The sequence below is a fragment of the Typopeltis vanoorti genome, chromosome 3, assembly GCF_054136105.1.
Source record: "Typopeltis vanoorti isolate ZY-2024b chromosome 3, IOZ_Tvanoo_1.0, whole genome shotgun sequence".
NCBI classification, from domain to species: Eukaryota; Metazoa; Arthropoda; class Arachnida; order Uropygi; family Thelyphonidae; genus Typopeltis; species Typopeltis vanoorti.
Genome location: NC_143551.1, coordinates 9,342,315 through 9,367,880, shown reverse-complemented (window position 1 = coordinate 9,367,880; position 25,566 = coordinate 9,342,315). Strand labels below are relative to the sequence as shown.

At 36.5% G+C, this 25,566-nt stretch overlaps 1 protein-coding gene across 1 annotated transcript in view; it reads left to right on the top strand.

The window, feature by feature from the left end:
- Positions 1-25,566, top strand: part of LOC150107901 (small G protein signaling modulator 3 homolog) — a 231,624-nt gene that overhangs the window by 135,293 nt on the left and 70,765 nt on the right. The window contains exons 12-14 of the mRNA XM_090415425.1: positions 7,406-7,510; positions 14,283-14,341; positions 22,500-22,593. Coding sequence (XP_090271551.1) covers positions 7,406-7,510; positions 14,283-14,341; positions 22,500-22,593 — 258 coding nt within the window. The remainder of the gene's footprint in view (positions 1-7,405; positions 7,511-14,282; positions 14,342-22,499; positions 22,594-25,566) is intronic.

Here is a 25,566-nt window from a genome sequence, read left to right as displayed (position 1 = left end):
TTCTGCAACAGCTGTCTTTATACCATTTCCTCCAATCAATGTCATCCTTCCATAATCATTCTTTCTTTTGCTGGCTACATGTCGAAAGAACTCCCTAGGATGCTTTTTGGCTTCATTAGCTAACTGCTGTTCATACCTCTTTTTAGCTACTCTCACCAACCAAGTCACCCTCCTTGCCTGGTCTTTGTAGACCTCGTGAAATTGGTTACTTCCACTTCTCTTATGCTGCCTCCACAATGCCGTTTTTCTCTGTATTGCATACTTAATCTCTTTATTCATCTATCTCACACCTACCTTATTTAACCTTCTCACCCGTGGAATACATTTAGACATTGCATCTGCTAAATAGTTTTTGAAAATCCCCCAAGCTGCATTGATCTCTTTTCCAGCTAACTCCTCATTCCATGCTACACCTGCAAGCTGTCTCCTGAGCTCTTCATAATCACTCCCCCCCCTTTTAGTTCCACATATACCCTTTTTTCACAGGGGTCCTTGCACTGCTGACAACCACCCAGGTAATCATCTCATGGTCACTTTCACCAATTGGTGGATGATTTGACACCTCATTTATAATTAACTCCTCTGATGAGATGACCAAATTCAAGACCCTTAATCCTCGTGTACCGTCTGTTATATATTCATTTTGACATGCTCTTTGTTCTCTCTCAAATCATTTGTACCAATTAATACTATTATCTTTTTTGCTTGCTCCCGCCTCGTATCCAATGCCTCAATCACTCTACTCATTTTACCGCCTGGAAAACATACCTTGTGCATTTTATCTTCTAGCACACCTTTAATAATGGAGTCGCCATACAAAGCCACTCGCTCATCTTTCATTAACTCTTTCATGCCATCATGATTTATTTTAATAGTTTGACCTGAATTCTCTTAATTTCATTCCGCATCCATTTCATTTCTTGCCTCATCCAATCCAATTCACTTGCCGAATCACACTTTGCACACACACCCTTCTTCCATCTGCACTAAACATCCACAAATCATTTATGTAATCGAAGGAATACATATAACAGACCTCACACTTAACGATACGACTGAAATCTAAATTAAAATCATGGAATGACAATGCTGCCGCCATTTTTTTTTTTTCTCTCTGCAGGTTACTAGTTCTAATAATAACGATTTCGTAATTTAGTTTAGCAAGAAAAATCCCCCACACTAATAATACCGGTAGCGCACAACGTTTACAGCCGCTCTTACTCAAACAATTACGCATATACACTTAATTATTCCTAGTAAACTTATCTGAATTAGGAGCTCTTCAAATCGTGTCCACTGCACTTGGCTCACTAGCACCCTCTCCTTTATTATTATAAAGGAGAGGGCGCTAGTTTTTTATTATAAATTTTAATGCAATTTAATAATTTTTTAAGTAATTTTGCTTAAACTTTTATTAAAATGTCTTTATATGAAATTATTGGATTTTTACTTGTTTGCAGACATGTGGAGATCAAGTTGTATAGAGTTTTCTTTGATATTGTTTTTATTATTATTATTATTATCTGAGATCTCCAGGGAATCAAGCACTCATCGAGGGAGGCTGTAAATTACCCACCCAGCTATGATACCTTCCCTTAAATTCATTTACACTACATGCACTCACTACCCCTAAGGACAAATTATTCCACTCACTCACTGCTCTCTGGGAGTAAAACCTAGCTCTTACCCCTTTCTTGACCGAGAACATCCTTAACTTCTATGGATGCCCCCCCATGTTCTCCCCCCACCTTCCATATAACGAAAAATTTCATCATATCACCCCTCTTTCTCCTGTTAACCAGTCTGCAATCCACATACTCACAATCTGTCCTCACAATCTAAATCCCATAATCCAGATATAATCTTTGTAACTCTTCTTTGTACCCTTTCCACAGTTTCCTTATCTTGAACCCGGGAGACCAAATCTGTACACAGTAATCCAAGTGTGCTCTTATCAAAGTCTTAAAAAGAGACAAAATTACTTCCTTATCCTTACATGTCAAGGTTCGCTTCAACATAGCAATTATCCTGAGTTGTATTTGCAACTTTTGCTATGTGACCTTTGAACTTTATATTTTTAATAATATTATTTATTAATACTAATTTCTAGTATGCAGCAACAGTTTCTAATTGGTAAACCACCAACTCCTGTATGTACTTTGTAATCCATTTTCTTTGATTGCTTGTTTCTACATACTGATGATGTACAGCAATCCCTCGATTAATGCACCCCTGGTTAGTGCGTTTTCGATTAGTGTGTCATTTTTTTTCGATACCCAAATTCGATTAGTGTGCCTATATACATCTTAAAAATAAATGTTACAGATTTTAAAAATTTTCAATCTATACATTTTTTATGGTTAACTATTTAAAAAATCACTCACCAGGGTGAAATAATATAGTTACCAATTTGAAACATTTTACAAAGTTATTTTTTAACGGCATACTACACTATTCCATGTACACTATGTTCCAAATTTACTGCCAAAATTTATGTCGTCTGCTTTACTTAGCATTTTGCTGATCATATCTCATGCAATTGTTTCCCTTACTTTTTTATTTTAAATTATTTTCCTAACCTTTAATCATGAGTAAAAAAATTAGTGAGCAAAAAACAGAAGTGTGAAAATGATTCGAAAAGTAATCTCATTGGAAGAAAAACTTGAAATAATAAAGAAAAATGAACAAGGTGAGTCCAGAGCCGAGATAGGACAAGAAACACAAAAATGGATGAATCAACTGCTGAATACAAAGAGAAAGATAAGGCTGCTTCAAGTTCATGCACTCGAAATCAAAGTATTATCATCATCGAATTCCTGACATGTACCCTTAAGGCATTTGATGAAGAAAGTATTATAATGATTGAATTAGAGAGACAGCTTTTAAGCCCCACTGGAAACTTGCTACCTTTATCCATTCTACCAAAAATCAGCTCCCTCCTCTCTCAATACCTGGAGTATATAAAATACCCTATTCCTGCAAGTTGGCTTATTTCGGACAGACAGTAGATCAGCCACTGTCCATCTAGATCAGTGGTTCCTAAACTTATTTATCTTACTGCCCCTTTTTCCAAAAAAAATGTATTCAGCACCCCGTGGGGGTGCTGATTAAACCTAGTGGGAAACTCTGGAAACTAAAGACCTGACCAGCTCTACTTGATACATATAAAAGAAAATTGTATGAAAATCGAACCAGCAGTTCTTGCGTTTTAAGCGAACAAACAGATAGATACAGAAACAAATTTGCGTTTTATTATGCATCTAGTAGAGATTTTTGTAGTTTGGAAATAAGACACCTTGGAAACTGAGATTTTAAAACTATTTATTGAAATCAACAAAAGAAACATAAATTGCACATAAACATAGGACATGTTAGAGCTGAAAATGTAATAACATGATTACAATTAAGAAAACAAACATAAATTGCACATATGCAAAAATCACACATGAAATAGTAAATAACAATCAGTAATATTAAAAACAGTCATAATGAGAAGGATGAGCCTGGTGTGCTGCTACCAATTTATTGATATTTGGCTTTATATTTGTCAGTAGCATTCATAAATCACCACAATCAGCTATTTGCAGTCAGGTTCTTTTTTTGGTTAAAAGATTTGTGACCGCTCTGAACCCACTTTCCACTAAATATGATGGAAATCGGTACCAGAACTGTTGGTACCCATTTTTGAATATTAATTTCAGTTCCTCATTTTTTGTTACTCCTATCAGTTCTTCTTGTAATTGTAAATAATCTTCTGTGTCTGTACTTGAAAATGGGTCCAAAACCCAATCAGGTATTTTCATTTCAAGAATATCTTTAAATTGTTTGTTGAAATCACAATGGAGAGCCTCCAAGTGCTGCCAATAGCTGGGCACGTTTTCATGACATTTTTCCACTGTTGATAGATTTGGAAACTGGCAGAATTCTCCTCGTCCTAAGTTTCGTTTGTACAGGACAAGTTTTGACACAAATGCAGAAATAATAGCCTTTGTTTTTATTCAATTCAGCTCATCTCCTTGGAGCTGTAGATTTGTTTCTTTGAATTTGTTTAAACAAGTCAGTCAAATAAGCTATGTCACTTTTAAAATTAATGAAGTTGGCTCATAAAGAATCATTTCTGTTTTCTGAAAACTAGCACTGAGTCAAAGAGATTATAAAATCGATTCAAACAATTACCTTTTGATAGCCAAAGAACTTCTGCATGGAACAGCAAGCGATTGAATTCTTTATTGTTTTCAATACAAAGTTGTCTAAACAATGTCATTCAATGAATGACTTTTGATTTTGTTGACTACTGTAATTACTGTATTTATTTATTTATTCGTTTGGCGTTTCCTCCCTTTTTCTCCCCCGTCCCTACTGGGGCGAGTTGAGCCCCCTCATGGGGGGGTGAGTATTTATGGCTGTAGATCCGTGTGTGTTCACGGAGCCAGTTTGCCTACTTGCGGGATGAAAAACACCAGATAAACTGGTGGAAAAAACCTTACTGCCCGCGCCCAAGACCGGCTAACTTGGCTATGGCTGAGGAAGATCCTCAAATTCCTCACGTCTTTGACGGGAATCGAACCTGGGACACTCCTTCCCCAGTCATATGGTTGCGAAGCATACAGCCACTAGGCTAACCTTGCAAATTACTGTATATAAATATAGTTTTTCGTTACATACAATTACCAAATATCTGATCACTCAGCAACTAAGTATACGATGAAACACAGTGAATACATTTGGCACCACATCTTTGAAATATGCAATAAAACACAATATTGCCCTACCATCACTGGAGCACCATTGGTAGCAACTGACAAGATATTATTCAGAGGGATTTCTTTTTCTTTAAAAATCTCTTCCATTGCATGAAATATCAATTCTCCTTTAGCATCAGTTAACAAATTTATAGCAAATAATAATTCTTCATAAATTTTTTCTTCTTTTATGTATCATACATAAAATGCTTAAAGTAAGGCTACTGGTAAACTAGACTCATCAAAAAAAAAAAATAGCTGGGTTGTTTTTAAATACTCACATAATGAGTCTTCAACATCCTCAGCCATTTCATCAATTCTTCGTTGCACTGTATTATTGCTCAAATGAATTTTTTTTATAATATCAGAAGCTGACTTGTGTAGTCCAGTATGTATGACCTCACTAATAGCCGGTAGGATTAGTTGTTCACCAACATTGTGCAGTTTTCCCGATTTAGCAACCAGTAAGGAAATGTTGTAAGAGGCATGCAACCCATCATTATCTAGTTTGGATGCTGCTGAAAACATACCTGTCAATGTTGATTCTTTAAAATTTTTCTTTAAGTACTTGAAAATATGATAAATCTTTATTTTTTTTTATCAGCATGAACTTTTGTCAAATGTTCTTCTAGTCTTGAAGGATTCATTTGAAAAAACATTTTGCTAATCAGGCTCATTGGTAATGTTTTGTTTATAGGTGACTGAATAAAGCCGTATTTCAAATATTCAATATTATATTGTCTACATTTTTTCTTGGGTTCAGCCATGATGTTATCTGCCAAAAAAAGTTAAATTTACAAAATTGCTAGAATGTAATTACTCGCATACCTAAACCAAATTATTTTTACAAGAAAAGGTATAAAAATACTCACGAGAATCCTGCTGTTTTATTGGAACAACAATAATTTGCTTTGTGTGTAATCTGTGTAAGTAAGGTACCAACTAGGTATCGAATATTCACTAAACTTTTTATGCACTACATCAAATTGTTAACTGCTTTCACACAATTCAGAAACAATCTAAAACTGATTTCATACGTCTCACATATTTATAGTATTATACTTTGAACGAGTTATAATATGCACATGTTCCTGCCGATGCGTACTGGACTTGTAAAATCCCGATCACTTGAATGTGTGCATCCACCAACACTTTGCTTATTAAGACCATTGGACTTGTACGCTGATCGGCTGTAACTTGCATTTTTTATGTTTCCTTGGAAACTAAAGGAACCATTACGACCTTTATTTATGTTATACAACAGTTATATCATCAAAAGTTTTGATGATAAATTTTTTTCAGCACCTAATTTTTGTCCTTTATGCTTTCACTGCCCCCTTCAATTCAATGCCCCCTTTTGCTCATGAGGCCACTACTGCCCTCCCCCAGATCGTTCCAGCACCCCAAAGGGGATGGTATCGCCCACTTTGGGAACCACTGGTCTAGATGAACACAAACCTTACATCTGCAATAATGACTATGGACAATCTGGCCTTGCAGACCATGTATTGGACACAATTCACAGGATCTTCTGGAAGAAAACAACCATGTTCTACCATAGTAAATTTAAATAGGAAAGACTATTTTTGGTATCTGCCGCAGCACTCAGAAATCAAACAAATATGAATGTATAAAATTTCCCAAAATTTGGGAAACAATAATCTTAAGAGGGTTCAGTTTATATCCTAGGCTACCTACAAATGCCAATGAGGACACACCACCTAGATAGGACTTTAGAGTCACCCACATGTTTCATTTAGTATTGTGTTGGTTTTGTGTGTGTAACAAGTGTTATTTGTACTCCCTGAAGACGTCTCAGTGACTGAGCGAAATATTGAAAGCATTAAAATTAATATTAATTTTTATGGCTATTTTGCCAATTTTCTTTAGGAATACCCCTTTTTTTAAAATTAGTTTCTAATCCTTTCCTAGTGCTGTCAATACTCCATTAAACCTCCAACATGATATCTCATTATGCTTTTTTCACACACACACACACACACACATGCTGGGTGATGAAAATTACACATAAAAATCAATTGCTACATGGTTTATGTCTCTCCTAGTTTCATCAGCCTTTTTTTTTTCATAAAAGGATTAATGCAATACCATAGGCTTTAATCTACTTTAATCCTTATCTTATCTTGCTGTGGGGGATATGGATTAGATAATCTGGGAGAAGAAACCTGCTCTAGTCACAGAACATAGTACTTTTCAAACTACTTCAGACTTCTAATAAACAGGATAGGGGTTTCACATTGGGCAAAAAAAAATATCTGTCACCCTAACTCTTCTACTAGGTTTGCCAACTTAATGAATTATGAAAAGTCAGACAGGTAAAACACTAAAATTAGCTGGTGACACACTTGAAATACATAGTTGATATATAACATGCTTTCCTCAGGAATTTAGTGATGTAGTATTAATTCTAAATAATTCAAACCAATCTTCTTTTGATGGGGATGCTGAGAGATTATTTTTTGGGGGGTTTCTTAAGAAGCTTATTAAATATTTGACTATTAATATTTAGTATTTTAATTATTTAGTAAATGTTGCCTGATTTGAGTAATCTTATCTCTGAATGCAGTTCTTTTTATTTGTTTTTATTATAATTAGATTTGTCTGCATTCTTGTGTAATTTTCCATTATATATTTTATTGCAGATTATCAGTCAGAAAGATGAGCACTGCTGGATTGGAGAGTTAAATGGACTAAGGGGTTGGTTTCCTGCAAAATTTGTAGAATTATTAGATGAACGAAGCAAACAGGTCAGTGTTTGACAGGCTCCTGTGTTATGATTATTATACTTTTCATTATACATTTTTAGGTGCATTTTGCAAAATGTACAGCACCTCTTAAACTTGTTTGGTCTAAGTATCTGCCATTATGAAAGTCATTCCTCAAATGCAGTTGAAGATATTGTTGAAATTTGGCTTTTGTAATCCTTTTTAAAATTTCTCATGCTCTCTTCAGTTTTGGTTTCATTGGAACCATTTTTATTATTTGGGATTACAGTCGAATCATTTAAAGCTGTAAGGCTTGCAACTTAATCTACTGACCGACCTCACAGCCAGTTACATAATATACTGGCCATGACATAACACAGTATGTTATGTTAGTTGTGTTTGACTGACATATGAAAGGTCATGCAAGACCTATAGCATATCATGCCATGTGTTGGCAAGCGGATAGAAGAAAAGAAGAATCTGTTGACATTTTTTTTTAAAACAGCTGAAGGTTATAATCTTTAGGTAACATAAAGTGAAGGAGGTTGTTCCAAAGAACAGAGGTAGATGGAATGAAAGAGGAGGCAGAAAGTTTGTTCAGCAAGTTTGGAGCTAGGCTGTAAAGGGGTTTTGACTAGCAGCTGCTTTTGACTTTCAATACAGGTTTTTGCTATCGTTCTATCTCTTCTTTAATAAAACCTTTGAGGGTTTCTAATTCATTTAACTCTATGGATTTTATTTTAGATCTGTTTTTTAAATTTTCATCTATATATATGATTTATATCCTTAAAATGTTTTCTTAACATTATTCTCTTTTTTAATTAGCTTAGGTTTTTGACCTTCCTTTTGACTGTTATATGCTATATTACTTGTAATGGAAACTTTTTTTGCTCCAAAGAATGTACTTCTTTGGAATTAGAGGATTTGTATAAAATCTCTTAGCCTTTCCTCTCGTTCCCTAACAACTTTATAACATTCCTCTATATTTCTGATTTTTTCCCTATATGCTGCTGCTTTTAATTCATCTTTTGAACCTACTCTAAATTGATGAAATATGGACCATTCTAAATGTGATCTTTCCTCAGCTGAGGCACTTAACTTATGAACTATGGTTAACAATCTATTATAATACTCTGAAACTGTTTTCTTATTACCCTGAACACACTGATGTAACTTTCACAAGTTTGGACTTAAATCTCTACCATTTGAAAATTCTGAGATTAATAAACTTTTAAACATTCTATAATCTGTATGTCTCTTAACACAGGTGAAGTGTTCAGTAAAATTTTCAGTAAAGTCTTCCCTACTAGCCTATTTCTAAAGATAATTAGCAAATGAAATTCTGACCATTTTCTTATTTCTTTTAGTATTTCTACATATTTTAAATATGCAGAAAAACATTTTTGAGAAATGCTATCATACTTGCATGATTGCTCTGGTTTGATATTTCTCTTCTGTATTAGCATGATTTTTCTTGTAGCTTTTTTTTTGCATTGATTTTTTTTTGTATTTATTTGTGTGATGGATCCAGTACCATCAACAAGTTCTGGCGTTAAACCATTCAGTAGTGCTTGCAAAAGAATATTGCATAATATACTGACTTTCTATGAAAAAGAATTGTTAGTAGGCAGTCTCCTTGTTCCAGTTTCTCAGACCACAAAACATGCAAGTCAAATTGGGGGCATGTTGGAGTCAACTGTTAAAAGAATTCTGGGGAAAAAATATTCGTCGCATGTTGCCTTGTTAAAAAATGTGTTCACACAAAGAATTATTTGAACCTTTGGTGATTAATGTAAGTGAAAGTGATGGTGATTCGGACACTGATTCAGATGACTGTGAAGATTACAAGGATTTGCTAAAGGTATTTTTTCAAAATTTTATTCATGGTTTTGTTAGTCACAAGTCATAAATAATGAATTGGTTTATTATTATTATTATTACTACGTGACATCTCCAGGGAGTCCAAGACTCATCGAGGGAGGGCACCTACTTAATCTGCCAACCACAACTACCATCATCATCTACATCAGTGCCATATACTGCTCACCACTAGTATTTTCACGGACAATCACAAACATCCATTCCCACTGTGGGATTTGAACCCGCAGCCTTTTGGCTGGAGAGCGTATAGGCTAACCACTCAGCCAACCAGGCCAGCTAAGGACTTTAAAGTGTCTGAGTTCTCTCAACTGCAATTTTAGAATAGCTAAGTGCACTTGAAAATGATTGTTTTTCTGTATAATTATTTTTTTATACAACATTTTATTAAAAATAAATTTCACTTGCAATATTTTTTATTTTTTCTTCTTCTTCAAATGCCATCCCCTAGAAGGAGGTTGGCAACCATGTCACGGAACTTTTTTTCTTTCGTTTGCTCTGGAACATTTATGGTAATTCAGTGTAGCCCTTAATGTCTTCAAACCACATTCTCCTGGGTCTACCTCTCCCCCTTTTTTCATCCAGTTTCCCTTCTAATATTAATTTCTGAATGCCTTCTTGTCTAGTTAGATGTGTAAAATATTTAAGTTTTTTTTCTTTAATTATTTTCGTTAATTAATGTACTTTTTCATTTTTGCTTTCTTTAAAACATTTTCGTTTTTCATTTTCTCTGTTCATGGTATTTTCAAAATTCTTCTGGTGGTCCACATTTCGAAAGCTTTTAATTTTTTTTCTGCTTTTTTATTTAGAGTCCAAGTTTCACTGTTGTAGAGAAGGCTTAATCAGATATAGCATTTTATTAATCTTTTTCTTGTGTTCATATTGATGTCTCTGGATGTTAGAACAGTTTTCATATCAATAAAGGCCTTTTTTGCTATCTCTATTCTTTTTATTTCTTTAAGGGAATTTCCTCTGTCTGTAAACATTTGTCCCAAATATATAAAAGACTGAACCTGTTTAGTTTTCTTTTTGTTAACAGTATGTTTAGTTTCTTATTTATTGGTTCTTTTGATATAATCATGCACTTTGTTATCTTTAGGTTAATAATTAATCCCATGTCTAAGCTTCTGTTGTAAATTTCTGTGACTAAGTTTTGAAGGTCATCTTCGGATTCAGCTATAAGGACTGTGTTCATCTGCACACCTGAAGTTGTTGAAGTTCTTATCTCCGACTTTTGCACCCTTGAGTTCCAAAATATTTTTAAAAACTTGCTCACTATATATATTGTACAGTAAGGGTAATAAGACACACCCTTGTCTTACTCCTTTTTTGATTTCAAAGTTGTCAGAATATGCATTTTTATATCTTATTGAGGCCATTTGATTCCAGTATATATTTGTAATTATACATAGATCTTTTCCTTTTAACCCATTATTCTGTAGGATATGTATTAATTTCTTGTGATATATTGAATCAAATGCTTTGGTGTAATTGATAAAACAAAGATATATGCTTTTCTGGTTATTGAGGCTTCTTTCATATAATGTTTTCAAATTAAAAATTCCTTCTCTTGTACCTTTGTCTTTTTGAAAACCTGATTGAGTGTCTTCTATTTCTACTAACAAAGTGCCTTTTATTCTTTCTAGGATTATTCTCAGTAGTAATTTTGTAACATGGCTTGTTAAACTTATTAGTCTGTATTCTGAACATTCAAAAGTTCTTGGAATTGTGGGAATAGTGACAAAGGTGGATTTCCTTAGATCGTCCTGCATCATAGATGTTATTAAAAATAATCATTAGGTCATTAAGTGTGTGTTCATTTAATTTCTTTAGCAATTCAATAGGGATCTGATCAGGGCCTGGTGTTTTACCTGTTTTCATTTGACTTAGAGCATATTCTATTTCTTCATATGTAATTGGTTCACCATCCATATTTTGTATATCTGTTGCATCTGTGCAATCAGAGTCAAACAGTTCTTTTCCATATTCTTTCCATCTTTTTATGATATATTGTATCTCTAGTAGCATTTTTCCATTTTGATCTTTTATAAAAGGATTATGGTTGAAAATTTTCTTTTTATTTGCAGAGCTTGGATTGACTTATGCATTTATTTACTAATGTGTTTCTTATCCAATTTCTCTATTTCTTTACATTTTTCATTTAGCCACTTGTCTTTAGCCTTCCTGCATTAATTTTTTATAATTTTAATGAGTATTCTATACTGTTGTGTACTTTTCTTTTTTCGTCTTTCATTAATAAGTTCTAGTATTGATTCAGTCATCCAAGGTTTTATATATTGCACTTTTATTTTTTAGCTTTTTTAAATTTTGTTACTATTGTACATAAAATTTTCCAACTGTTATACAAGCAAAATAGTTACTACTTTAAAAACTGGAATGCTCATAAAAGAAAATCCAAGTTTCCAATGTGTAATAATAAACAAACTCATCTCACAAGATGGATTGTGAAATGGATTATCGGAATTATTATTGAAATAGATTTGCCTTCTTCTGCCATGCATAGAAGTGTCGAGGGTTCTGTCATCTGTGGTTGAATAATATATTTGAACATTTCTGGTTTGATATCATCTACTCCAGCTGCCTTTCCACATTTGAGGTTTCTGATGCCTTTTTTTACTTTAAGTATTTCTACATACTCTGATTACTTTTCTCTTGAATATTTTGTAAAACTTCCTTTTTGTTTCATTTCGCATAAACTGAAAATCACACATACATACATACATACATCTTCAAGGCCCACCTTTCCTAATTGGGTTGTGGGGGAAACAGCTGCAAGAGGAACTTCCAATGGTCACGATCTTCTGCCACCAAGCTCAGGTGTTCTGGTGGGATTCCTTGGCCTTCCACGTGGCCTCCCACCCTCTGGCTTGGCAAAGAGGGCCTGCTGAGGGAGCCTCTCTTGTGGCATTCTGACCAGGTGCCCATACCAATGTAACTGTGATCTCTCAACACGGAGAAGCAGCAATTGAGTATTGAGGGTTTCCTGAATTGCAGTGCTTCTGACTCTGTCAAGTCTTGTCAGCCCTGCAACCCCTTGGAGGAACCTCATTCCAGCTGCTTGGATTCGTGTCCGCATTCTTTCGGTCATTACCCAACTCTCATGATCATAGGTGAGGATGGGGACATAGACTGTATTGAAGACAGCCAGCTTTGCCTTCTGGCTTAACTCCCACTTCAATACTACCAAATGGCCACGCTCCCGCAATATTGAGCTTGCTAAGCTAATTTGAGTATCTAGCTCTACGTCCCATTCGTGAATATGGACCCAAGGTATTTAAACTTCTCCACCTGCCTCATTGGGACTCCACTTACATTTAGAGTGCACTGGGATGGTTGTCTTGAGACCACAAATGTTTCAGTTTTGGCCATATTGATCTTCATTCTGGCATCTGTACAAACAGCTACAAACCTATCCTGGGTCCGCTGCAGGTCATCTATGGAAGAGCTAAGCAGAACTAGGTCATCTGCAAAAAGCAGGCATCCAATGCGACATCTTCCGATTCTTACACACTCGCTGCCTCGGCTGTGCCTATCAATCTAGTCCATAAATATTATGAAAAGGAGGGGTGACAGAACACACCCTTGGTGGAGGCCAACAGAGACTGTGAAAGGTTCAGACTTTGTGCTGTTTACTCCGACACAAAACTCTGGGCATTCATACAGGGACTTGATGGCAGCTAATAGTTGGCCATCCACTCCATACTCCTGTACTACTTGCCAAAGCTTATCCTGAGGAACCCGGTCATATGCCTTCTCCAAGTCCACAAAACATGTGTAGACATTCTTGGCATATTCCCAAGATTTCTCAAAGATTTGCCTTAAAGTGAAGATTTGGTCAGTTGCGCTTCTACTAGGATGAAAGCCACATTGTTCTTCCTGGAACTTTGACTCAACTATGCTCCTGCACTGTCTTTCCAAGCACCTAGCATACACTTTCCCAGGCAGGCTGAGCAGAGAGATGCCACGATAGTTACTGCAATCCTTCTGGTCTCCCTTCTTGAAGACTGGTATTATTACGCCTGTCTGCCATTGCTTTGGTGCTCGCCCAGATATCCAAGCAGCCTGACACACTCAAGTCAGCCAGAGAACACCGTCTCAATTTAAGGCTTTTAGCATTTCGGGCCGAATTTCATCATCGCCAGCAGCCTTGCCCGATTTTAGCAATTTTATTGCTAAATGGACCTCTTCTGCTGTGAGACTAGTCGTTGCCCCGATCTGCACCTCTTGGGTGTCCACAACTGCTGAGCCACCTGGGTTAAGAAGGCTCTCATAGTATTCCCTCCATCTGTGGAGGATATCCTTCTCGGTTGTTAAAAGTGCACTATCAGAGGCCTTAATTGCCCTTGCTGTGCACGATTTCCTCCCTCGAAGGCGGCGGATGGTCTGCCAGAATACTTTGTTTGCATTTGCATAGGATGAGTCTAATCTTTCTCCAAAGGATTCCCAAGCCTTCTGCTTTGCTGTCTTTACTGCCTCAGCAGCAGCTTTTCGATCCTCAGCATACTGCAAATCATACTGAAAATCATATACCACCTAAATAATATCACGAATAATGCTACAGTTGAGCTGTTCAGAAACAGTGAGAAGTCCCTGTTTTCAATAAGCCAAGACAAGGTTCCCAGTTTTTCTGTTTTTGATTTTTTATATAATAAATAAAATATAAAACTATATTAATATTATTATTTAATCTTTTTTGTGTGTATATACTTGAGAAAATGCTCTTATTTTTGTGGTATTAGTACATTAGCTAGATAGGTTTGTTGTTGCTGAATGAATTGATATCTGCTCATTCTCATTTCCTGAAAGAACAACAAACAGCAAATTGATTGCAGCTATTGTTATACACACTTTTATTTCTACTAAATAGTCATATGTTTTAAATTTTACTGCGCTGATTATCAAATTTGATTTGCAGTATTCAAGTGCTGGTGATGATTCAGTCACAGAAGCAATTACAGATCTCGTTCGTGGAACGTAAGTTTGTTTTGTTTATTAACTGCCAGGTTGCATTATACATGTGGATCTTAACTGAATGAATGATATCTATGGGGAAATTTTCTTTTTTTATTGTATTTTGCCAAATGAAATGGAAGATGAGTTAGATGATCTCATATGGAGGTGGCAGGCTTGTTTTTTTTTTCTCCCAGAAACTTGGGTTCCTCCTCCTCCTTCAAAAAACTACATAGAAACTGGAATTATTGTTATCATGAATTTCAGGCCAAGTTGTCTGTTCTGGTCTCATTCGATTACTTTCTTGGCTTCCAATTCCTCTTTTTCCATTTATTTTATATCCGTATAGTATTTTTGGCAGTCTGCTATTTCCATTTAGTTTAGATTTCTTTTGTTTATATTTACTTATATGGTAACAAATTGGTTTTATATTCAGGGATTGTAAAATTTTTTCACTTGTTTTTGGTCCCAGTTGGTATATCCAACTGCTTTTCTGAGAAATTTTCTGTTTAAATCTGTTTTCATTCTTTTTTTATGGTCCATGTTTCACTTTTATATGATAAAGCTGGATTAGACAGGATGTTATATAGTCTGATTCTGTGTGATTTTTGTACTAGAGATGGCTTATATAAATTTGATATTTTAATGTCTATATTTTTTGCATCGACATATCATAAGTCACACCTCAGGTATTTGAAAGTATTTACTTTTTCTAATATTTCATTATCTATCACTATTTTACTTCTTATTGGGTTTTTCTTCTTTGAAAGCCATTATTTTTGTCTTTACTTTTGATATTCTCATATTATTTTGTTCTGATATTAATGGTTTCACAGATCTCTGTTGATCATTTGTATGATCTGGTAGAACTAGTAGAAATGGAATGCAAATAAATAATTTACTGACCAAAATATTTACAAACCAAAGTTTTGCTAGCTAAAGCAAGTTTTATCAGAAACACTTTAAAATACACAGCCATTGAAGACATGGAATGAATTGACTTTGAGAACAAGGGCAACAGTGCCAAACATTCACGTGATTTCGCATATCAGTGGACATTATTATTATTTTTATTAATATTATTAAACAAGACCTCATGGAGTCAAAGACTCATCTAGGAGGTCCTTTTATCTCACATGCATCTCATCATACCGTGTCTTAAACACATACAAACTCCTTGCAGACACCACACTCTCAGGTAAGGCATTCCAATCACTCACAACTCTGCACGAAAAAAACCTGCCTCTCACTCCCCTACTCACACCCTCTTTATACAGTTTCCAGGGATGACCTCTGGTTATCCCCTGATCTCCCACTATTCTCTGTAGAACTTCTCCACCATTGATCCTATAACAACCCCTTACCAACTTGTAGGTCTCTATCATATCTCCCCTCTTCCTTCTCTCCACTAGACTCTGCAAATTACATCTTTTCAATCTTTCCTCATACTCGACATTCCAGAGGTCAGAAACTACTTTAGTCAGTCGCCTTTGGACCCTTTCCAACATCTCTTCATCCTTCTGAAAACCAGGTGACCAAATCTGGGCACAATAGTCCATGTGTGGCCTAATCAAAGCCTTATACAATGGAACAAGAGTCTCCCTACTTCTACACGTCAGTGTCCTCTGCATCATTCCCAGAAGTCTTTGTGTTGTCTTCACAATTTTGGCGATCTGTCCCCTGAATTTTAGATCCTTATCCACCATCACCCCCAGATCTCTTATTTCCTCTACCTCCAACAATATATTCTCACCAAGCATAAATTCTGCATCCCATCTTTGTTTTCCAAATTATAAAACCTTACATTTTGCAAACGCCACATCCACGGAGCCTGTGTAGCTCAGTGGATGTGGCGTTTGCACACCACCGCGCTAGGCCGCACGAAGGAAGTCTTGGTTTCGAGTCTAGTCGGCGACTAGAGGAAATTTTTCTAAGCCTTTTTTCGACCGGTTCTCGAGTTAGTCGATCTCTGGCACGGGCAAGCAGGTTTTTCCTCCCGGAAACTCGGGTTTTTCGTCCTGTAAACTCAAGAAAATCGACCGTAGAACCCACATTATTTCAGACATTAAATATATTGTGTTAGGGTTAGAGACCACGAGATGGCGGCACATTTGAGCCGTCTCTCTTCACTGAGTACCGCTTAATTAGTGATAGCCTTGGGCCATCTGTCTCTGATTGGGTACCAGTGGAGATTGAACTGCCCACTCAGTCTCCAAAAGTTAGATAGGGCTAAATGGCCTCGCCTACTCCCGTATATACGGGAATAAAAAGGCGTTAGCTGATTTTTTTTTTTTTTTTTTTTTTTTTACATTTTGCAGCATTGAACTCACATCCCCATTTACTTCCCCAATCACTCGCTTTATTCAGGTCTTCTTGCAAGGCCACAACATCTTCACTACTCTTTATGGTTTGTCCCAACTTTGCATCATCTGCAAACAATTGAATAACTCCATCCAAATCTTCGCCAATGTCATTAATATACAAGTTAAATAGCAATGGCCCTAAAACGGACCGATGAGGCACTCCACTAGTGACTTTCCTTTCCTGGATATCGCACCCCCATACACAACTTGTTGATACCTATCAGATAGCCAGTCTCCAATCCAATGCACTAATCTAATATCCAACCCCATCTGCTCTAGTTTGACTGTCAACTTATCATGAGGTACTCTATCAAAAGCTTTTGCGAAATCCAAGTATATTACTGTGTATCCTTCTCCTCTGTCCAAGGAAGCAGTCACTTTATTGTAATAAGTAAGTAGATTACTAAAACATGACCTCCCTTTAACAAATCTATGCTGTCCATCAAAGATTATACCATTGTTGTCAACCCAACTCTAGATCCTAGTTCTCACAAGCTTCTCCAACAACTTAACCACCTTAACCACAACACCTGACACACAGATAGGCCTATAGTTTGATGCTTGAGTTCGATCACCTCCTTTATGAAGTGGCACAATCTTGCCCTCCTTCAACTCTTTAGGAACTTGACCAAGTGCAAGACTCGTATTAAAAAAATATGTCAAGGCAGGTGTCAACTCTCTGGCACATTCCTTCAGAATACTTGGTGATATATTATCAAGTCTCACATCCTTATTTCATCTAGTTTACTCAACTCTGCAAACACCTCTTGCTCACTTACAGTCAGTCTCTCCTCCCCATCATCAACTGCTCACAATCTCTCTATGAAGTCACATTCACAAGATTGAAAGATCTTTATGAACTGCTTATTAAGTATCTCCACCACACATTCTGCAATAGCTGTCTTTATACCATTTCCTCCAATCAATGTCATCCTTCCATAATCATTCTTTCTTTTGCTGGCTACATGTCGAAAAAACTCTCTAGGATTCTTTTTGGCTTCATTAGCTAACTGCTGTTCATACTTCTTTTTAGCTACTCTCACCAACCAAGTCACCCTCCTTGCCTGATCTTTGTAGACCTCATGAAATTGGTTACTTCCACTTCTCTTATGCCCTCCACAATGCCCTTTTTCTCTGTATTGCATACTTAATCTCTTTATTCGTCTATCTCACACCTACCTTATTTAACCTTCTCACCCATGGTATACATTTGGACATTGCATCTACTAAGTAGTTTTTGAAAATCCCCCAAGCTGCATTGATATCTTTTCCAGCTAACTCCTCATTCCATGCTACACCTGAAAGCTGTCTCCTGAGCTCTTCATAATCACCCTCCTTGTAGTTCCACATATACCCTTTTTTCACAGGGGTCCTTGCACTGCTGGCAACCACCCAGGTAATCATCTCATGGTCACTTTCACCAATTGGTGGATGATTTGACACCTCATTGATAATTACATCCTCCGATGAGATGACCAAATCCAAGACCCTTAATCTTCGTGTGCCCTCTGTTAAATACTGTCTGAGGTATTTATCCCTCAAAAACTCAAGAAACTCATTTTCTTTACTTCCAGTTGCTATCTCATCATTCCAGTCTATATTGCCATAATTAAAATCACCCATAATGATCACCCTTTTCTTATTTGCTTGGCTTATTTGACTATACTTTTCACTATCACCACCATCCACATTACCAGGTCTATAACAACATCCCACCAAGTATTTGATTCTATTTACCTCTATCTAACACCATACTGCCTCAAAACCACTGGCCTTATTTCCCTCTTGCATCTCTACCTTGTATGGACATAACTCTTTCTCTATCATCAATAGCACTCTCCCTCCCTTTTTACCCCTCCTATCCTCACGAAACACATCATACCTTTCCATCTCTATTCCTGTCAGGATGTCCTCACTTAACCATGTCTCACTTATTCCGACAATCTCTGGATGCACAGACGCAATTAGTGCAACCATTTCATCCGCCTTGTTTCTTATACCTCTAACATTGGTATACAAACACAACAACTCATTTCTGGATCTACAGCTAGTTCAAATGATACCACTCATTCGATGTGATCTCTCCATGCTGGACTGGGGCCATTTCCCTTTCTGCTTCTTCATTTTAGAACCCTTTGCAATTCCATCTGTTTCCTCTTGATCCCTGGTCATCCCATTACTTTCCTGCCTACACGTGCTCTCACCTCCTCTTGGAGCATGCACCTTTCTCACGCTGTGTACCCCTGTCCACCCTGAGCCTCCTCGTTTCCTTGCTCCTCTTGCACACTCATTCTCTCATTTTCTATACTCATACCCTCACTTCCCCATTCATTTCCACTTCTTCAATCTCTCCTGTCTTACTCTCCTGCTCTTCCACATCACTCCCCTCTCGATCTGATTCATTCTCTCTATTCACTTCTTTACTTTCCAGCAGCAGTCTCTCCAAGCGACTCACACCATAACCACTCAGATGCAGTCCATCGCTCCCATACAGCTCACTTCATCCCTCAAACTCATTCCACACATTAACAAACTGTACTCCCATCTCCTCACACATTTCAGCCAGAATATCATTCATAATCCTTGCTCTCCGCCTCATTTCACCACAATCATACCTAGGCAACACACTGACTACTCTTCCTGTTACACTATTCTCTTTTATCTTTCCAAGCAGTCTCCTGACATTCATTTTGACATGCTCTTTGTTCTCTCTCAAATCATTTGTACCAATTAATACAATTAACTCTTTTGCTTGCTCCCGCCTCGTATCCAATGCCTCAATCACTCTACTCATTTTACCGCCTGGAAAACATACCTTGTGCATTATATCCTCTAGCACACCTTTAATAATGGTGTGCGCCATACAATGCCACTCGCTCATCTTTCGTTAACTCTTTCATGCCATCATGATTTATTTTAATAGTTTTGACCTGAATTCTCTTAATTTCATTCAGCATCCATTTCATTTCTTGCCTCATCCAATCCAATTCACTTGCCGAATCTTGCGACACATTCTCTCTATCATTAAATTTTTCTAACTTTCTAACTCTCGATCCCCTCTTCTCACTTTACCTCTTATTTATCCTTCTTTGTTTCTATATTTTCAGTCCAACATACGTCCAACTTTCACTATCATTCTTCTCACTTTCACTCTCATTTATCTTTCTTTGTTTCCGTATTTCGGACTAACATGCGTCCAACTTTCGCTATCATTCTTCTTACTTTTACTGTCATTTATCTTTCTTTAGTTCAGTACTTTCATTCCAACATGCATCCAACTTTCGCCATCATTCATTCTTTTTTTGCTATTATTTATTCTTTCGATTTTTTTTACTTGCGATTTCTGCATCACGCCATTTCTACTTTCATTCGTTCTCTCAATTTCGTTTCTTTCCGCCTCACTTTCGTCCCTTTTAACATCCGTTACGGTTTTCCAATCGCTCTTTTTCTTTTTTCCTGATTTTTTAACATTTTTTCGGCCTTCTTCCTCACCATCCTTCTCTTTCAAAAGTGCACTCGCGACACAATCGGTACTAACACTTTCTGTCATGAATTTCATGTTTGCATTCATCAGTTCCTTGTTCAGATCACACTTTGCACACACACCCTTCTTCCATCTGCACTAAACATCCACAAATCATTTATGTAATCGAAGGAATACATATAACAGACCTCACACTTAACGATACGACTGAAATCTAAATTAAAATCATGGAATGACAATGCTGCCGCCATTTTTTTTTTTTTCTCTGCAGGTTACTAGATCTAATAATAATGATTTCGTAATTTAGTTTAAGCAAGAAAAAACCCCCACACTAATAATATCTCTAGGATTCTTTTTGGCTTCATTAGGTAACTGCTGTTCATACTTCTTTTTAGCTACTCTCACCAACCAAGTCACCCTCCTTGCCTGATCTTACTTAAACAATTACGCATATATACTTAATTATTCCTAGTAAAACTTATCTGAATCAGGAGCTCTTCAAATCGCATCTGCTGCACTTGGCCCACTAGCACCCTCTCCAATTCACTTCAAGTGGGACATTAAAGTGGGAAGCCAATCGTTACACTATTAGTTTGTTTAAGGCATTGGTTGTTCTTTCTAAAATATCCTGATTTAACATCCAGCTCTTTAAACAGATTGAAGGTACAATGCGTGGAAAGAAGTCAATAGACACCACGGTGTCAGGAACAAACATAAGCACATGATAACAATCAATGGGGATTTTGAACCATTCTTCCTGTAGACACAAGGTCCTGGACTGTTGTGGGGTGGATGTCCCTTGACCTCACCAGATGCTCTCATTCATCCCACGCATGTTCAATAAGGTTGAGATCAGGGCTCTGTCAAGACCATTGAAGTATCACGACATTCATGTTCACAAACCACGCAGTTATATCAGCAACCTTATAACACAATGCATTGTCTTGCTGAAAGAGACAGTGATAATTTCCGTAGAAATGCCACAAAGTGGAAGGCATTGCATTGTCCAGAATGTTCAGATACCCCTCAGAGGTCAGTGTTCATGGCACTACAATCAAGTCCAAGACCAAAACCAGACCATGCCATCACACTGTCACCTCTGAATTTCATAGTTGGGGTTACAGATCTGTAACCCCAACTATGAAATTATGAAATAGCAACAATCTGTAATGCTAAGAAGCATTCAACGGGCATCTGCCACACCCATATGAAACGCTAGAAATACAAAAAAGTTGCAGAAAAACAAGAGGAGAGGGGGGGGAAGCTAAGAAAAAGAAAGAAGCCAAATCCCTCAAAAAAAGTTAACAATGAAAAAAAATTGGCAAAGGCATTTGCCTATGTTGATAAGAGGTTTGAGGGATTTGCTTCTGTTAATAAGAGACTTCGTTGTTTGAGGAAGTGGACCTCGGAGAGATTTAGCAAAGTAGACAGAATAGTGAAATTGCTAGCTACAGAGAAATCTATGCAGCCAAAGAAACAAACTGTGTGAACTAAGTTGGTGTAACGTACAACTTTTTAAAGAATCCCATTCCTGTTGTCACCTCACCAACTGAAGATGAGCCTAGACCTTCTGCAAGTTATGCATCTGGTAAATCCTCAGATTCTTTGTTGTAATTTCTGAATTTGATGAATTTGTTGTTGGCGACTTAGCCTGATCTGATGAATCACCCAAATAATAAAGCAGAAGTTTAGAAGAATTACTTTTGCTCCATTTGTTTATATGCACACACACACTCTCTCATTATTTTCCTGACCTCCATGGAGTCACAAGACTTATCATGAGAGGTCAACATTAGTCAATACAAAGTTCATCATACCACTCCTTAGACTCATCCATAGTCTGCACGTTCACCACCCTCTCAAACAATGCATTCCATGCTTCTATCACTCTCCATGCGAAAAACCTATTTCTTATCCTTTTACTGACAACCTTCTTTTGCAACTTCCAGGGATGGTCCCTTGTCCTTGCTTCTTACTTGTGTTTTATTATTTATTACATTACTTGTGTTTTACTTTGTATATTGTATTATTTTCGACTTGTGATGGGATTGTCAGAACAGAACCTTGACAGAAGTCGAGGACTGAATGTAATTAATTTTAGTCAGTAAATTATTTATTTGCAGTTCAGTTTCTACATAGTTTTTTGTTATAAGCTTTGACATAAATCATTTAAATATATTTGTTTATGGAACAATTTATTTGGCACATTATTTTAATTTTGTAAAGCTATTAAATATGTTTTTTTTTACTGTAGAATATGTTCTGCATATTATGTTTACATTCTCTTTCTCGTTTTTTCTTAGAAAACATTTAATGTTTTATTTGAACGTTTTAGGATGTGTCCAGCAGTTAAAGCATGTCTTGAGCATGGTATGAAGAAATCTTCTATATTAGGGGGTCCTTGTCATCCATGGCTTTTTATAGAAGAGGTAATATATATTAATATATATTGCTGTTTTTATTTTATGTTAAGCTGACCTTTCAGAAACTATTTCAATGATACTGATGCTATTTACTGTCATATGCTTATAATGGAGGTGATTAATGAATATAATAGATTAATTAAATTTGGTGTCAGAAATCATCGCTAAAATATATTGAACAAACTCCGTTTTGATTTAAATTGGATAATTTATATCACATATTGCATGAAACATTATACAAACCAGAATTCTCTTACAGAAGGTGTTTTTTAAAAGTAGCATAGTTTAGAGACGGCAGTTGTAATCTTAGTCTCATTATTAATTTTACTCTCATGTTAGAAGCTTAATGGAGTGAAACACTAAGAAAGGATTAAAAATTTTATTTAATTCTTCCGATATTTCATCTCAGTCACTAAGACAGCATCAGGGATTACAACATGAGACGTAACATGCACGTATACAAAGGCAACATAAAATTAAGTGAAACGTGGATGAAAGACTAGAGTCCTAACTAGGTGGGGCACCATCTGTGGGCACATGTTGGCAGCCTAGGATGTAAACTGGGAACTTGGAGTATTAGTATTTTTCATATTTCGGGAAGTTTAATGCAACCATATTTATTTAGATTAGATTGATTTTTGAGAGCAGCTGCAGATTCCAAAGATAGTCTTTCTCTTCTAAATTTACTCTGATGGAGCATGGTGGTCTCTTTTCCAATTAGTTCTATGAACTGTATCTTAAATGTGATCTGCAATGCCCAATTGATCATAGTCATAACTGCAGATGTATTTTTTGTGTTCTTCCAAGTGGATGTTGGCCGATCTTTCTGTGTGTGTGTGTGTGTCCATAGTAAGCCAATTCGAAGGAACCAGGGCACTTTATATACTCCAGGCACAGAGAGAGGAGGGAGATGATCTTTAGTAGAACTTATGAGAGTTGCAAAATTTTGGAAAGCAGTTGGAAAAAGGTCACCACGCTCCATCCCAGTAAAATTTAGAAGAGAATGAATATTTTTAGAATCTGCAGCTGCTCTCAAAAATCAACCTAATCTAAATAAATATGGTTACATTAAACTTCCCAAAATATGGGAAACACTAATACTTCAAGATCCCAGTTTACATCCTAGGCCACAATGGACACCCCAAATAATTAGGACTCTAGTCTTTCATCCACGTGTTTTACTTAATTTTGTGTGTTACAAGTCTCATGTTGTAATCCCTGACAATGACTCCGTGACTGAGATGATATATTGGAAGAAATAAATAACATTTTAATCCTTTAAATTAATCTCATTCTCATTATGCTATGTTTCAAAACTTTTTGCATAACAGGAATCCACCTTTATCCACATGTAAGCAGATAAAAGTTTGTATGTGAAATATCTTTATATAACAATATATATATAGAGAGAGAAGTTGACTTAACATCCATTCTTTTTTTATCCCATAATGTACACCACACACACTCTTTTCAGGTATGCATAACACAATGCGTTATTGTGTTACGCATACCTGACTGGTCGATTCCCTCCTAATGAGGGATTAAGTATGTATTTTATTACCGTAAATCTGTATATTCATGATTCGATTTGTCTGAGGGACAAAAAACCCTCTACCTTCTTATGAGACCAGCTAACTCACTTTTAGTCGAAAGAGACCAGATAAAAGTTCCTCACATCATGGACGGGAATTGAACTCAGGTCTTTCCAACCAAAGCGTTTTGTCTATACCGACTGAGCTATGGAGGCTTTAGCTATACCTATGGGGGAAGAGAGAGAGAGCGAGAGAGAAACTGAATGCTATCTCGATGGTGGAAGTCACATTTCTCACATGCAAGTAACAAAATCGGTAGTATTGCTACTTGCATGTGAAAAAGTCTAATATGAGATTGTTTTGCTGGCTTGGAAAGTATATTATTATTACTCAGGACCTTCATGGATCATAAGATTTACCATGGGAAGCCCATCTTAAACAACACAAAATCTATCACACCATTCCTTCAACTCATTCACTGTTCATGCTCTCACTACCCTGTCATAGAATGCATTCTGTGTTCCAACCACCCTCCATGCAAAAAAACCACTACTCACCACTTCCATTCAAAACTTCCAGGGATGGCCTCTTGTCCTTGCTCCTTCCTCTTGATCTACCCTTTGAAAGAACTCCCCATTGTCATTTCTATAACTACCTCCTAACATTGTAACTACCTCTGTCGAAAGTGCAAAATTGGTAGCTTTAGCCATCACTGCCATGAGACATTGGGATCAACATCTATAACAGTTCATATAGGTCAAACAGTCTAAGTACTACAGCTTAAAAGTTTTTCTATCTTGAACCCATACATGAGAGGTTGGTTAAACAACCTATAGTACATTACTATCATGTATGGATAGTGGGTTGGGAAAGGAGACACTTGCTTACATTTGATTTTAAAGCCTGTATATTGTATCTCTTGAGAAACACAATAGCAGGGATGAAGGAGGAGGAGGAAAAGAAAATTATTCTGTGGGTTTCAAGGTGTACTTGTGAAGGGATGTTGGATGGCAGCTGCATGTATTTCCATGGACTTAGTACTGAGTGGGGGAATTATTGATGTTATTTCAGATGAGCATTTGTCATAGAAATATTTATAGAATACACATATTGCGGTTACCAAATGTCCATGTGAAAGCAGGAGTAGTGAGTTTGTAAGAGATGGGTTGTTAATCAGTCTAATTGTCCTCTTTATTGAGTCAGGCATTTTGAGGGAGCTCTTAGGGGACCCTACTCCAAATGTGAGAGCAGTATTTAATAGCTGAGTGAATTTGTGATTTGCATAAGGTTAACAGCTATTCAGAGTGAAGTAACGTCTTGAGTGAAAGAGAAATCCTAGTTTTTCAGAAGCTGAGGATACAATGGTTGTGATATGTTTATGTCAGGAGAGGCTTGATGTCAAGGTGATTCCAAGTAGATAAATTTCGTCTTGTCTGGAAATTTCTGA